Source organism: Mytilus californianus, unplaced genomic scaffold (genome assembly GCF_021869535.1).
Source record: "Mytilus californianus isolate M0D057914Y unplaced genomic scaffold, xbMytCali1.0.p SCAF_1, whole genome shotgun sequence".
NCBI classification, from domain to species: domain Eukaryota; kingdom Metazoa; phylum Mollusca; class Bivalvia; order Mytilida; family Mytilidae; genus Mytilus; species Mytilus californianus.
The window spans coordinates 131432360-131445973 of NW_026262581.1; the positions used below are offsets into that span (position 1 = coordinate 131432360).

Here is a 13614-nt window from a genome sequence, read left to right on the forward strand (position 1 = left end):
TAAAAATTATTTTCAATCCTATACTATTTGCACTTTTTATGTAGATCCAAAACTTTATTTCAAAAATTCATGATCATATTTTCAGTATGCTGCATAGCTCTTTATATCTGAGGACTGTCTATTGCTGTATAATGTTAGGCACTTCAGGTCTTAGTCAAAAGTATTTCAGCGACTCTAAAGATGGGGAACAATGATAAAACTGTAGTTCCTATGTTATATTGCTTTTTCCCAGTATTTTAGGAGATACATGTAGATGTATGATCCACAACATTTACCTTATTTTCTGATCTTTGGAACTTAGGGGACATAGTCTATCTAAAACATTTATTTATCACAGAGAACATTATCTGTGTCTAGAATTCATGCAGCCATTTACTTGCAATAGTGAGCTATTGGACAAAACATTTATACTCCATCTTGGTTTGTTTTGACAAATCTTGATGCATTTTGAGATTTGTACACAGAACTTTAATTTCATGATTTTGTTTTGACCAATAATGATGTGGAAGTTCAGGTCATGGGTGAAGTAAACCATTAAAGTCATTAGGGTCAAGCTATTACTAGGTGAAGTGACCTCTAGACCCAGAACAGGAAGTAGTGGGCATTATAGACTCAGCTTGACAATTACTGTTCTCTGCTTGTAAAGATTAAAGAGAAAGCATTTGCTTTTCTGAAATGCAGATACTCTACAAATATTTTACTGTCATTTTATCCTACAGTTACTTTAGCAATGTGTACAAATGTAGATTATCTACAAAAGGGACCTAAGAAGCTACTGCACTAGGCAATCTTTTTTCTGCTTCTCCTCTGAGCATGCAACATTGAGGGGTAAAAGCAAAGACTGGATAGCTCAGAGTAAGAATAATGTGTGTGGGTAAGACTGGTCAAGTTCGGGTCAGAATAATGTGTCCATGTGGAGTGACATATTTTCCTGCATATTGTCACCTTGTGAACTTGTTGGTTGAAAATCTGACTCAGATAATCTGTCTTGTACGCACCAGAGTTCATATTTATTCAAATCAACATGTTCTAGACCTGATATGCATGTAACATTTGCCACTGGACAATAAACACCAATCCATCCATCGTTTTGTACTGATTACATTGTACCATATCAAAGACCTTATGTGGGTCAGTGTGGCTTTTCATTACATAATACACCATTGTTATTAGTGCTGTCTTGTGACCAATCCTTACTTACAGCACCTCATAAAAGTTCTAATTAAATCTTAATGAAAGTCTTAAATTATTTTCTGTCTCAAAACATGTCACATATATAATAAATATTTCAAAATTAAAAAATTTTAATTTAAAAATTTTAATACAGTTTTCTTAAAGTGAAACGGGAAGACAAAACTGATGCTAAGTACCACTGTATCATATAACTACACATATTAAAACTTCCTGATCATACAGTGGACGGTAGGTTTAAATTATTATTATTGCAAAGAAATTGTTATTTGTTAATTTTCATAACGTCGTTTTAGTATTAAATTCCATTGCATTGTCAATTTAATTTTATTTTAAACGAGAGTATGTTTTGTATCCTCATCTTGTATGTTGTGCCCATTAAGGCTTCATATATGATCAACTCACAGGTGTGATATTGTATGTTTCATACTAAGAAACCCCTTATGTTAAGATTCAATATTTATATATCAATCTTGCATATGTTACCTTATGCTTCATAAATAGTAAACAGAGACATGTATCTCAAACAGTGTCATTTCTAGACAAAACAAGGACGTTGCTGTCTGCAGTGCCCTTTTACTTCCAAAAATATATCAAAAGTTTTGGACCATTGCATTAAAAAAGTCTTGAAAGATATAAAATTGTTACAATTTAAATTACTAATTAAAAATGAATTATTTGTACATAAAATTTGAGTAGACCTTTGAATATTGACCTAATGTTAAAGATAAGGTACTTAAACAGACTACAGGGTCAAAGTCTAGCAGACTTGATGTAAAAAGACAGTAAAAGAATGTGCAAGGTGATAGAGAAAAGCAGTCACACCCATTCCTTATGTTATTACATGGTTACTATGTATCAGGTCAGTCGGTCTTTTTACCTCTTTTTTTTAATGTATTATTGCACATTATTGTATTGATTGCAGGTCTGTTATATTGTCAGTTATTACAACCTTGAATAAGTGTTTTTCTAGATCAGTGGAACTGAAAATCGGATCTGTTTATATTAATTGATAGATTACTTAGGATTACTCAGTCTTTTGTAAAAAAACAGTAAGGTCTGCTAAATTTTAAAATAAGTTACTAGCAGTTTAGTGGTAATTCTTGTATCGTGGACGCTTGTTAGTTTGTGAATGGCTTATTTTTATGTTTGCTGGTTTCTCCGTCAATTACAATCATAATGTCCTTGTTTGTGTTTAGAATTATACCAGACTGGATACCTGCGCCTTCCTTGTATGTAAAACAGGTGAGAAAACAATTATTTCTGCTACCTGTTCAACAAAAAATGTGCATTGACCAGGTGTAATCACACAACTAAACAATATATCTTTTATACTGACGCACATTTAAAATAATCATTGATGATTTAACATCTAAATATGAACGCACCACCTGTGAGGGTGGTAGCAAAGACAAAAGATTATAGTCAGTTTTTGGAGTGTCCTTTTTAATTGAATGATGAATAATTTTATTGGAAAGGCTTGATTTAGCACATATTTTGTTCCTTGAACTGGCAGTAATCTGTCACACTATGACTTTTATAAATGAGGACATTCCTCAATTTTGTCTTGGACACTATTTACTTGCTTTCCGTTAAATATGTGTTTCCTTTTTATTAAAGTATACCAGAGGAATATAATTATGTTTGTGACAATGAAAACTTTTATGTTTTGTATTGAGTGTAACCTACTGCCTTGCATCATCCCTCTGTAGATTGCACAAGTTTGCTCTGAAGGCTGTCATTGAAACACGCCACTTCTCTAACAAATCTTGTAACCATTCAGGACAAATGCACCATTTCCATAAGAAAATTACAACAGCAAAGGAATTAATCAGCAGATAATTAATTGGATTTCTTTCCTTTATAGCGATATAATTGTCAGTTTACTCCATCTTAAGGGACTTCCTCCGAACAACTTTAACGTTGTGCTCTGTTCCATTCACAAGTATTTTTACGAGATTCTTTTCTTGTTTGTTGACAACAGTCCATTGTTTGCTTTAAAACAGTCTCATTTCATCAAGCTCATTTTATGTTTGTCGATAAAATATTTATTGCTGCAAAAAAAAGCTTAATTTGTAACCTGCAATTGTATAGAAGAGAGAATGTATTTTAAAGTTTGTAATTTTCTTTACATGGCAGTTGTAAACTATTACAGTTGTAATAATTGTCTTAGAAAATTGCTTTTATGGAAATGTCAGTTCATAGAAAATATGCTGCATTAATACAAACAGCACCTGCACAAAAGACAATTACTGCAGGAGGATTAAGCTGGCAATGATTTATAGTAGGTAGCTCATCAAGTTTATATCACTTTAGAAAATTAATTTGCTGTTTTCAATGTATAATAGTACATGGTTTTAGCTAATGAGGTTTATATTTGATGTCAAGATATTTTTTGTGCATTCATAAACGCACAAAATTCCTATAAAGATAAATAGATAGCAAAGCATATTGCTGTTTCAATACAAGTGAAGTACATCATACCTTGGTAACAAATCATATTGCTGTTTCAATACAAGTGAAGTACATCATACCTTGGTAATGCTGTGGATGACCACCACTTCACTGTTTTCTCACATTTAATGCTGTTTCAATATAAGTGAAGTACATCATACCTTGGTAATGCTGTGGATGACCACCACTTCACTGTTTTCTCACATTTAATGCTGTTTCAATATAAGTGAAGTACATCATACCTTGGTAATGCTGTGGATGACCACCACTTCACTGTTTTCTCACATTTAATGCTGTTTCAATATAAGTGAAGTACATCATACCTTGGTAATGCTGTGGATGACCACCACTTCACTGTTTTCACACATTTAATGCTGTTTCTGATGATAAATGTGTAGATGAAACAAAGCTTATAATGATGATGGATTTCATTTATGTTCAAAAGTGTATTGTTTAAAAATATAGGAACAGTTTGTTTAAAATAGCTGAGATATAAAAGTAGATATACATGAGCTTGTTGATTTGGGAGTCCTATCATTGGTGTCTTTTATCTAGGACTCTATCCTGATTTCAAAATGAGTAAACTATTAATTTATACATAACAACAGGAAATAATTGAGCATAGTTAAAATAATTTTGATGTTGTTTAAGGATTAGATTATAGTTAGAATCTGAGTGATAATACCCATTCATATGCATACAGTAATTACAGGTTGTTGATAAAACAGCTGAACTCTATACAGAAGTACAAATTTGGTTTTAAACCAAGGAATTCACTGATTTTCTTCCCATCGTAGATTTGAATAAAGGCAGACATTTTTCCTATTCATGCTTTAGTCCAGATTTATCATTAAGATTACATGCTTTAGGTTATCATAGGTTAGGAAAGCTATTATCATAATGTAGTGTATCTAACTTGTTTTAAACTTCGATGCTTTTTTCAATTTTTCTTATTTCTTTAAAATTTTGCTAAACATGTTAAAATTATTTCCAGTGAAAAGATTTGAAACGATTTTGAAAAATTCAATTATAAATACTAACATGTTCTTTTGAAAGCTTGATTGCTAAGCTTTAATAAGACCAGGAAATGTTTTATATTGATTATTCAGAATAGTTTGTCACCCAAGGAAATTTTTTGTTTATTTTATAAGTCTGAAATAGTACTCATGTTCCAAATCATCTTAGACATCTCTATCAAGGATTAATACTGATGACCAGAAAGTTTCTGCTGATTTCTATATTCTCTTAAAAATTGTGCCTTTTCCACAATAAATTGCTGAAGATATTTTAAGAATAATAATATAGATTTCTGAAAACATTTACTGTTTCTAAGTGCAATGGCTTTCTTTGAAATGTTGATAGTGGTTGTAGTCTGTGTGTATCATGCTTAGAGATTGTTTGAGATAACAGCTCCTTAAAGTGTTAATTTTGATGGTCAGAAAGTGTTTACTATTGATCATATACAATGTTTTGATGCTGTTTTAATTTGTCTGATTTAAACTGTTAATGGCGCTATACAGCATATGTCTGCTGCCTAATTTCCGATATGTCAGGGAACCATTTTATCCCACAATCCATCGTTATGTAGAGAATCACGGATATAAATTGTTATTTCCTTAGAATCAATAATCATAAACTGACACACTGAGAATATCTACGTCATAAAATTGTTACATTTTTCTAAAATCTAGCTTTTTAGCTGTCAGCAGGTCAATCAGCAGGTCAATTTGTTAATGCTGGTAGTTTCTGTTTGTAAGACATGTAGAAATCTATAGAATGTTCTATATCTCTGCCAATAGTATGACAGGGATACCAGTTTTAACTTTGGATGGGCATGGAATATGTGTGAATATGAAACAAGTGCTTGGTCATCTTTCCTGTTTGGATAGACATCATCACCGAATTTTCCCTATAGGTTTTATGCATTGTGGTGTCCAAATGCATTAATAATTTCGGCCCCCATCATTCAAAATTTGAAATTCTTTATTTCCCTATATCATAAGCTCCATCCTTTTAAATCCATGACCACCATCCTTTCAGTCAACCCTATCCTTCAAAAAATTATTAGGGAAAACACTGAGGCATGTATACTTTGTGCCATAATCTTACTTGCTCAAGTTTTCTCACCTACAAAATTATATTGTTAAAGTTCAACAACCCCATTCCAAGATGTTTCCAGGAATATCCATGGAATGTTTAAATAAATAGTGAGAATACTATATGTATAGGTTTCACATCTAAAATATGTTGGATAAAAAGTACATGGTCTTTGTTCTTGTTAACCACAAATTAGATTTTAGGTCAACTGGTGTCATTTATCAAATTCTTGGTTTTTGAGAAGCCATTGATGAAAAAAATGGTTTGTTTTTTGTTTTTAAAGGCTTGCACTTTTTATTCTCAAATTTTGAAAATTTTTATTTAAAATTATTAGCTCACCTGGCTCACAGGTTTAGTGTGAGCTATAGTAATCGCATGGCCATAAGTTGTCTGTCTCTCATCCATCATCCATTGTCTTCTTTCTGCAGATAAAAAATATCTTCACCTATGAAACCACAGGGGCAAAAGGAACTAATCTTTGTCATGTTTGTCAAAATCATCAATAGTGTGTAAAGTTTCAAATATATTCCTGGTATTGACATTGATCAACCAATACGGCTGCCATTTCTATGAATAGAACACCTATAATTATTCAAATGAATTGTACAGAATAACAGAGATTGAACTATTCAAATTTTCTTTTAATTTTCTTGCAAAAACATGTGTGAAAGCCATGTATTGCTAATTTGCAATTATTGTTAGGTATTTTGGTGACAGATTATTTCTTTATTTTTCAGACTTGTAGAAGTTTCTCCCTTGTTAGAGGCAGTCTTCATTAGAAAGTCATCCTTTGTTGACAGATTATTTCTTTATTTTTCAGACTTGTAGAAGTTTCTCCCTTGTTAGAGCAGTCTTCATTAGATAGTCATCCTTTGTTGAGAGATTATTTCTTTATTTTTCAGACTTGTAGAAGTTTCTCCCTTGTTAGAGCAGTCTTCATTAGAAAGTCATCCTTTGTTGACAGATTATTCCTTTATTTTTCAGACTTATAGAAGTTTCTCCCTTGTTAGAGCAGTCTTCATTAGATAGTCATCCTTTGTTGACAGATTATTCCTTTATTTTTCAGACTTATAGAAGTTTCTCCCTTGTTAGAGCAGTCTTCATTAGATAGTCATCCTTTGTTGACAGATTATTCCTTTATTTTTCAGACTTATAGAAGTTTCTCCCTTGTTAGAGCAGTCTTCATTAGAAAGTCATCCTTTGTTGACAGATTATTCCTTTATTTTTCAGACTTATAGAAGTTTCTCCCTTGTTAGAGCAGTCTTCATTAGATAGTCATCCTTTGTTGACAGATTATTCCTTTATTTTTCAGACTTATAGAAGTTTCTCCCTTGTTAGAGCAGTCTTCATTAGATAGTCATCCTTTGTTGACAGATTATTCCTTTATTTTTCAGACTTATAGAAGTTTCTCCCTTGTTAGAGCAGTCTTCATTAGATAGTCATCCTTTGTTGACAGATTATTCCTTTATTTTTCAGACTTATAGAAGTTTCTCCCTTGTTAGAGCAGTCTTCATTAGATATTCATCCTTTGTTGACAGATTATTCCTTTATTTTTCAGACTTATTGAAGTTTCTCCCTTGTTAGAGCAGTCTTCATTAGATAGTCATACCAATCATTCACCATTACATGACCAGTCAAAAGAATCATCACTAGATCTACCAGCTAATGGCACCACAAATGGTAAGTTAGGGCTTTGTTTTGCTCAATCTTTAGTTTTCTGCGTAGCCTTATGTATTCATTTGGCTATGGTGTGGTCTGTCTGTCTTATATTCACGGTTTATGAGTGTCCCTTAACTATCTTCCTTCTTTTTAGAATGTAACATTCTATTCTGTGATACAAATAGCATGTATTATTTTATTTTTATCTCTGTCCAATCAGTGATGGTTTGAGGTTAAAACTGTTCATAGTATTATTTAGCATAAGCACATGGTAAAAACAAATATGACTGAAGGAATAGAGAGGAAATGCTGTAAGGTAAAGGATCAAGCCTGAAACGTTATTTGTCTTTATAACCAGTGACTGTGATTTCCCATATGTCACTACAAACTACCCCACAAAAAAATCATTGACTTAAAAAAATTAAGAAGGGTATTAATTTATTTAGGGAAACCTTTTTAATGAATATTTAAAAACAAATTATTTTATTGTCCTGAATAAGCATGTTGTTGCTGGATGTTTAATGTGTGAAGTAGATAACATTTTCGTTTCAATTTTATAATTTTGGCATTGTTTGCAGTTTATTTTTAGAATATAGGCTCTGATATTTGTCACTATTAGTTAAGGTTAACAAAATGACTAAACTTTTATTTCAAATTGTGGACCTGAATTTTAATTATGGAACACAATTGTTCTGTATTTAAATTGTTTAGATAGAGATTGCTTAAAGATCTGAATTCCTTAAAGACCTAAATTCCTAAGCAGTTGCATCAGTTTATGACAGAAATGAATTTAGGCAGGGTAGAAAAAGATTGGTGCCATCACTTATTTTCCACTATAACACTTAATCAGAATCATTAAATATATTTTGTCTGGAATATAAAAACCTTTTGAAATCCCCTATGAGTCATTAATTGAAAAATATTTGATTTCTTTATTAAAATCTGTTTATCAGAATTATCTAATGATTGATTCTATTGTGGCTTAATAAGGCGTAAAATTTATAATTACCTGAATTTTTGACAGGGGAATTAACATTCACTTATCTGGGGTGAGAGTAATTAATTTCATAGAGTTTTTTTATTCCCGAGGGGAATGTGTGATAAATACCTTTCAATTCTATTGAAGGTCAGACTTTTCTTCATTTATGATTTCATTTCTGGTCAAACAATTTGAAAATGGCACTTGTATTTGTATGGTTTAAAGCTATTTACCTTTAGAAATATATTGATATTGATAAGTTAATTTAATTTTTGTGATATAAGTGATTTTGTAAGGTAGAAAATCCTTTGAAATTTTTTTTCACTGACATGGTTTCAGATGAGTAAGAAATCAAATTATGAATGAAATTTGAATTTATTGATACAGTGGGAACTTTAAAACTGGAAAGCCATGTACTTTTAGTACATAACCACCACTTCTGTCAGTCTTTAAAACTGGAGAGCAATGGTACCATAAGTACATAACCACCACTTCGTCAGTCTTAGCTCAGAAATTTTAACTTTACCCCATGCAGGGATGGATGTACACTATGAGGGTATTACATTGTTGTTAAGGCACTTTTTATTCAGCTGTTATATGTTTTTGACAGAAATTGATCAGCAACTAGGTCTACATCTGTGTAACTATGTAAATCATCCTATATTGTGACTTTCAGACCATCAGTAGACTATTGTTGAAAGGTTGCTGCCATACATTAACATAAATAATCTGAAGCATTATCCACTATAAATAATGTGTGAGTTAGAAGAGAGGTCATTTAAGTGTTCATGCTGTTTTTGCATTTGTTTCTTAAATTTGCAATTATTGTCTGCTTTATGGGTATGTTAAACCTTTTGTTTTCATTGCATTGACTACAAAGAAGCAAGGAAGCGTGGAATGCACCAATTTGGGTGATTTGTAATCATTACATTATAACATAAAAAGACATATTGTTCTGATCATGTGACAAGGAGTTTCCGTAGTAATCTATTCCACTGTCGTCCATAATATGTCTTGGTCATGCAATGCTTCGTAATCATCCATTTTCTCCGAACTTTTCTCTCTGCTGAGATTTAATTAATTTTGCAATAATTGCTGTCATCAATTCAAGTTATATTTAATCAATTTTTGTTTTTCTGAATTAATCTGTATGTCATATTTGATGAATCTTTCGATGATTAGGCTTGGAGAAAACTATTGTACTTGGTTGCAATAACCGCACCGTATGGCCACGTAATTATTCCACAGTCAAGTAAAGATCTGTCATGTGCCAGTTATTATCGGGGCTTGTTGTCTTGTAAAAAATAGAGGTGATTGTTGTAACAAAGAATATCTAGGCAATGAATTTTGACATGGAAGTCACTGGTCCTGACCTTGAAGGACAGACCTCACTGAAAGTCTCACTGGGATTATGGTCATAGTATGAAACATAGTTAATTATGCATATTCACCAACTTTCAAGGAAAATGAGTTTGACTATGATTAATTTTGTGAAAAAAAGATACATTTGATTTCTTAGTGACACATAAGGGAGTTGTGGCTTCAGCCATATTGTCCTATCAGTTTATCAAATATTGACATTCATATGAGGTTTGTGGCTTAAAAAGAATGCTTAAGAATGCTTTAGTTATTTTGTCCAGATTTTCTCATTGTAAACTTGCTGTATAGTACAGTTTGTCAACTTAATAGATGCCACTATTAGAGGCGAAAAAATGTAGAGTTAGGTATTATACTGCCTTGAGATAGGTTTTCATATTGTGAACTTTCTATTTTTGGTTGGCCTATAAGCAAGATAGCATCTTGTGGACAGTTTAGTATTGATCACTTTTGTATTGTAATTATTCTGTTTTAGGTGGCTTGTCAACAGAAGATGGCACCACTTTCACAAGTGAAGACAGTTGGGTAGTGACTACTGTTAGTTCACCTGTAGGTGTGTATATCTTTTTTATACCATCCAGTCCTGGGGTATATTAACCAATTAGATACATCAGAACATTTATATTTTCATCCTTGATATGATAAGTCAATTATATTTGGTATGAAATTGTACTAGCATTGGCAAATCTCATTGTCATGGAGATGATGGAGATTATTTGGCCATTTTTGTCATGCTTATTGACTTTGAATGTTTTGCATAGATGAATTGTTAAATATTGCCATCTTAATCTCAACTTTTGCATTATACTGTCAGAATTAAAATAAAGATGAAACTATATCTTGGTGTAAATAGTTTATATATATAATATAGATTTAATTCAGTTTAGATTGGAGAAGAAGCTTGTTTTAAACAATGAAACAGACATCCAACAGAAGCATCATAGACAAATCACTTTATTAACTACAATGTCATTCTGTTATAATTACTCTGTTTGCTTTCTATTATACACAAATTATATAATTAGGGGAATGTTGTTAAGATGATGTGAAGAGGTTCCTGTAATTATAACATCCGTCAAGTTGTTATGAAGTGTGACCACTTGTCAAGAAGGAAGTAAAGGGAGGTTTATTTGCCCTTGGACGAGTTGAGGAATTAAGGGTCATTGTCTTTGATCAGGACGTCCTTGGATAATTATATCAGCCATTGTAGATCTGCCAACACACTTTACTTTCCTGTGGCTGTCACAAGACGATTGCCCATTTGTGTCTCTTCCATGCAATAAGCTTGGACAGGTTTTAAATATTATTCACATCCTGAATAAGAATAATCATGATATACTTGTCACTGAACAAAAAGATATTTGTGTTAATATTATTTGTTAATATCATGATTATCCTTTGGTAAGATAAGTGATCAGTATTTTCTGTTGGAAAAATAATAAGTTTCCGTTTTTTATTTCCAGTAAAGACTGAACCAGCAGCAGTTGTGTCTAACTCTCCTGCCACTATTACACTAGCATTACCGTCCAACACATCCACATCAGAACAAACAGATCCATTAGCAGGTAAATTGGTGTCTTCTACTTTCCCTTTAAGGCAACATGGGAACAAAATTTACACATGATCTATAAACTCATGATTCTTTTCCTGGATAATCATACCAATATGTTTTTAATTTGGTACCATGTTTCAGGACATGAACAAATATGTATTTAAATTTTTTTTTTTTTAATATGATCTGTAGGTTATCAGGTATTGGTATATATAATATATAATAATGTTTTGTAAAAAAAAAACCCACACATTTGTTACATGTATATGCCCCCTGGGGACCTAATTTGGAAATATATTATAAATGTTTTGGTAACCTTCGGCTGTTTTTCTGCTCTTTGGTTGGGTTGTTGTCTCTTTGACACATTCCCCATTTTCATTCTCAATTTTATTGTATGATAATTTTGAATTTTGTCAATCCCTTGCTTGAATGTCTTTATTTTTTAAAATTTCAGTAGCCACAAGTGAGATAGACAAGAGTGCAGAATTAACACCCACAGATTTAACTAATTTCTTAAACAGGTACGATTCATTATTTTGGATAATTTATATGCATTTCATGCTGCAAAATACTGTAAAAAGATAAATAAACTTATCTTCGGCAATTATTTTATTTATAAGAGTACAAATTATATCAGGTGAATTTTGTAGAATTAAAGAAATTTATATGGAAATCAGTTAAAAACTTAGTATAATTGATTGATATTGTCTAAGCTTTGATAGAAAAAAGTCAAGCATACTACTATTGTATATTTTTTAACAAAGGTTTGATTTTATACATCATTATTCAACGGATAGATGTAACATATGGCATTCAAAGGTTGAGAGTACTATAGCACTTTGTGAATATATAAACTGTTATATTTTTTTCAGTGCTACCATACCTATTGTTGTATCATCTGACGGCAGTGTTCAAATACTAACCACAACAACAGCCATGAATACGTATCTTGGTCAGAATTCATTCCCTAACACAGGATTCTATCCACCACAGTATGCTGGAGCAGCCTATGCACCAGAATGTAAGTAGACAGTTATCAATAGGTCACCATTCATTCCTAAACACAACATGTTATTCTTCAGTGTTATGATCAGCTCACAGACTAGATTGTAAGCATATATTCTAATAGCTATGACTGAAAACACATATCCTGGTCAGAATGTTTGGCCTTTTGGAGAATTTTGATTTTGTCCATCACAATATTATGGGATTGGGTTATAAACAAAATTCCATGGTAACTTTTACATTTGAAAGTTTGAAAGATCAGGTCTGTCATGAATCGTTCATAAAATCTTTAAAACTTCATACAAAATTGAACCTTTTACCTATATATATCTATTTTTACTACCCATAGTTCTTCATAAGTAACTGAACTTTTGTGTTTTCATTAAGTTTTTATTCCTCAGAAACTGACTTACATTTTGAATTGAGAATTTGTGGAATAGATATGTATTTATTGAAAGTTTGGCAACACCTAACCTGAGAATAACTGAATTATTTAATTTTCACATCAGTGTGTTGGTAAATTTCTTTTTTGGATGTGTTCCTAAGAATGTAGAGTTTTTTCCACCTCATTAAACTTAATTCAGTTTTACTTGAACATTAACAGTCGTTAATGATGTACTTTTTAGCATCTGTTGTATTTTTTATGCTGTAATATTTTGTCTTCCTTACAATAATGCATTGTCTCAGTGATGTAGATTGATTTTAAGGTTTGCCGATAGGGATCGGAAAAATGGTGGTCAGATGTTTCCCTAAAAACATATCTGATCATGATGGCGGTGGTGTTAACTATAGTGCATTGCATAGATAACCATTTGGTCACATGACCACAATAGAATATATTACGGTGAATTACTTTTTATCCAAGATCTGTTGATTTCATTGTGTTTGAATATTTTTCGTTGATTGCCTTCTTTTATTTAAAGATAATGAATTTTAAACAGAATGTACATTTGAAAATAAAAAGAACAATCAGTAAATAATCATGATCAAAGGATCTCGTTCGTTCAAAATTTAAATGATAAAAAGAAAAAGTTGTTTTTGTTTTGGAAGAGGGAATGTTTAGTACACATTTTGAAGTGAAAACTTGATACTGAATTCTGTGTGAAATATGGTAATATGCATCCCTTCCCCAGTAAAGTACCCCTTCCCACTACGTAAAATACATGCTAGTATCACTATAAAGAGAATGCTCCCAGTACAAGTGTACCTATTGTGAAACATGGTAAATAAAAATGCAGAAACTGGACCTGTAATGCTTTATAAAGGCCAGAGGAATAAAAAAAGATTTCTATGGCTAAAG

At 31.7% G+C, this 13614-nt stretch overlaps 1 protein-coding gene across 3 annotated transcripts in view; it reads left to right on the forward strand.

Moving 5' to 3' along the window:
- Positions 1-13614, forward strand: part of LOC127734496 (eyes absent homolog 1-like) — a 118705-nt gene that overhangs the window by 75343 nt on the left and 29748 nt on the right. For all 3 annotated transcript variants that reach the window (XM_052244396.1, XM_052244415.1, XM_052244406.1), the window contains 5 exons: positions 7301-7422; positions 10233-10310; positions 11221-11322; positions 11764-11830; positions 12182-12330. In XM_052244396.1, the coding sequence (XP_052100356.1) occupies positions 7301-7422; positions 10233-10310; positions 11221-11322; positions 11764-11830; positions 12182-12330 (518 nt within the window). The remainder of the gene's footprint in view (positions 1-7300; positions 7423-10232; positions 10311-11220; positions 11323-11763; positions 11831-12181; positions 12331-13614) is intronic.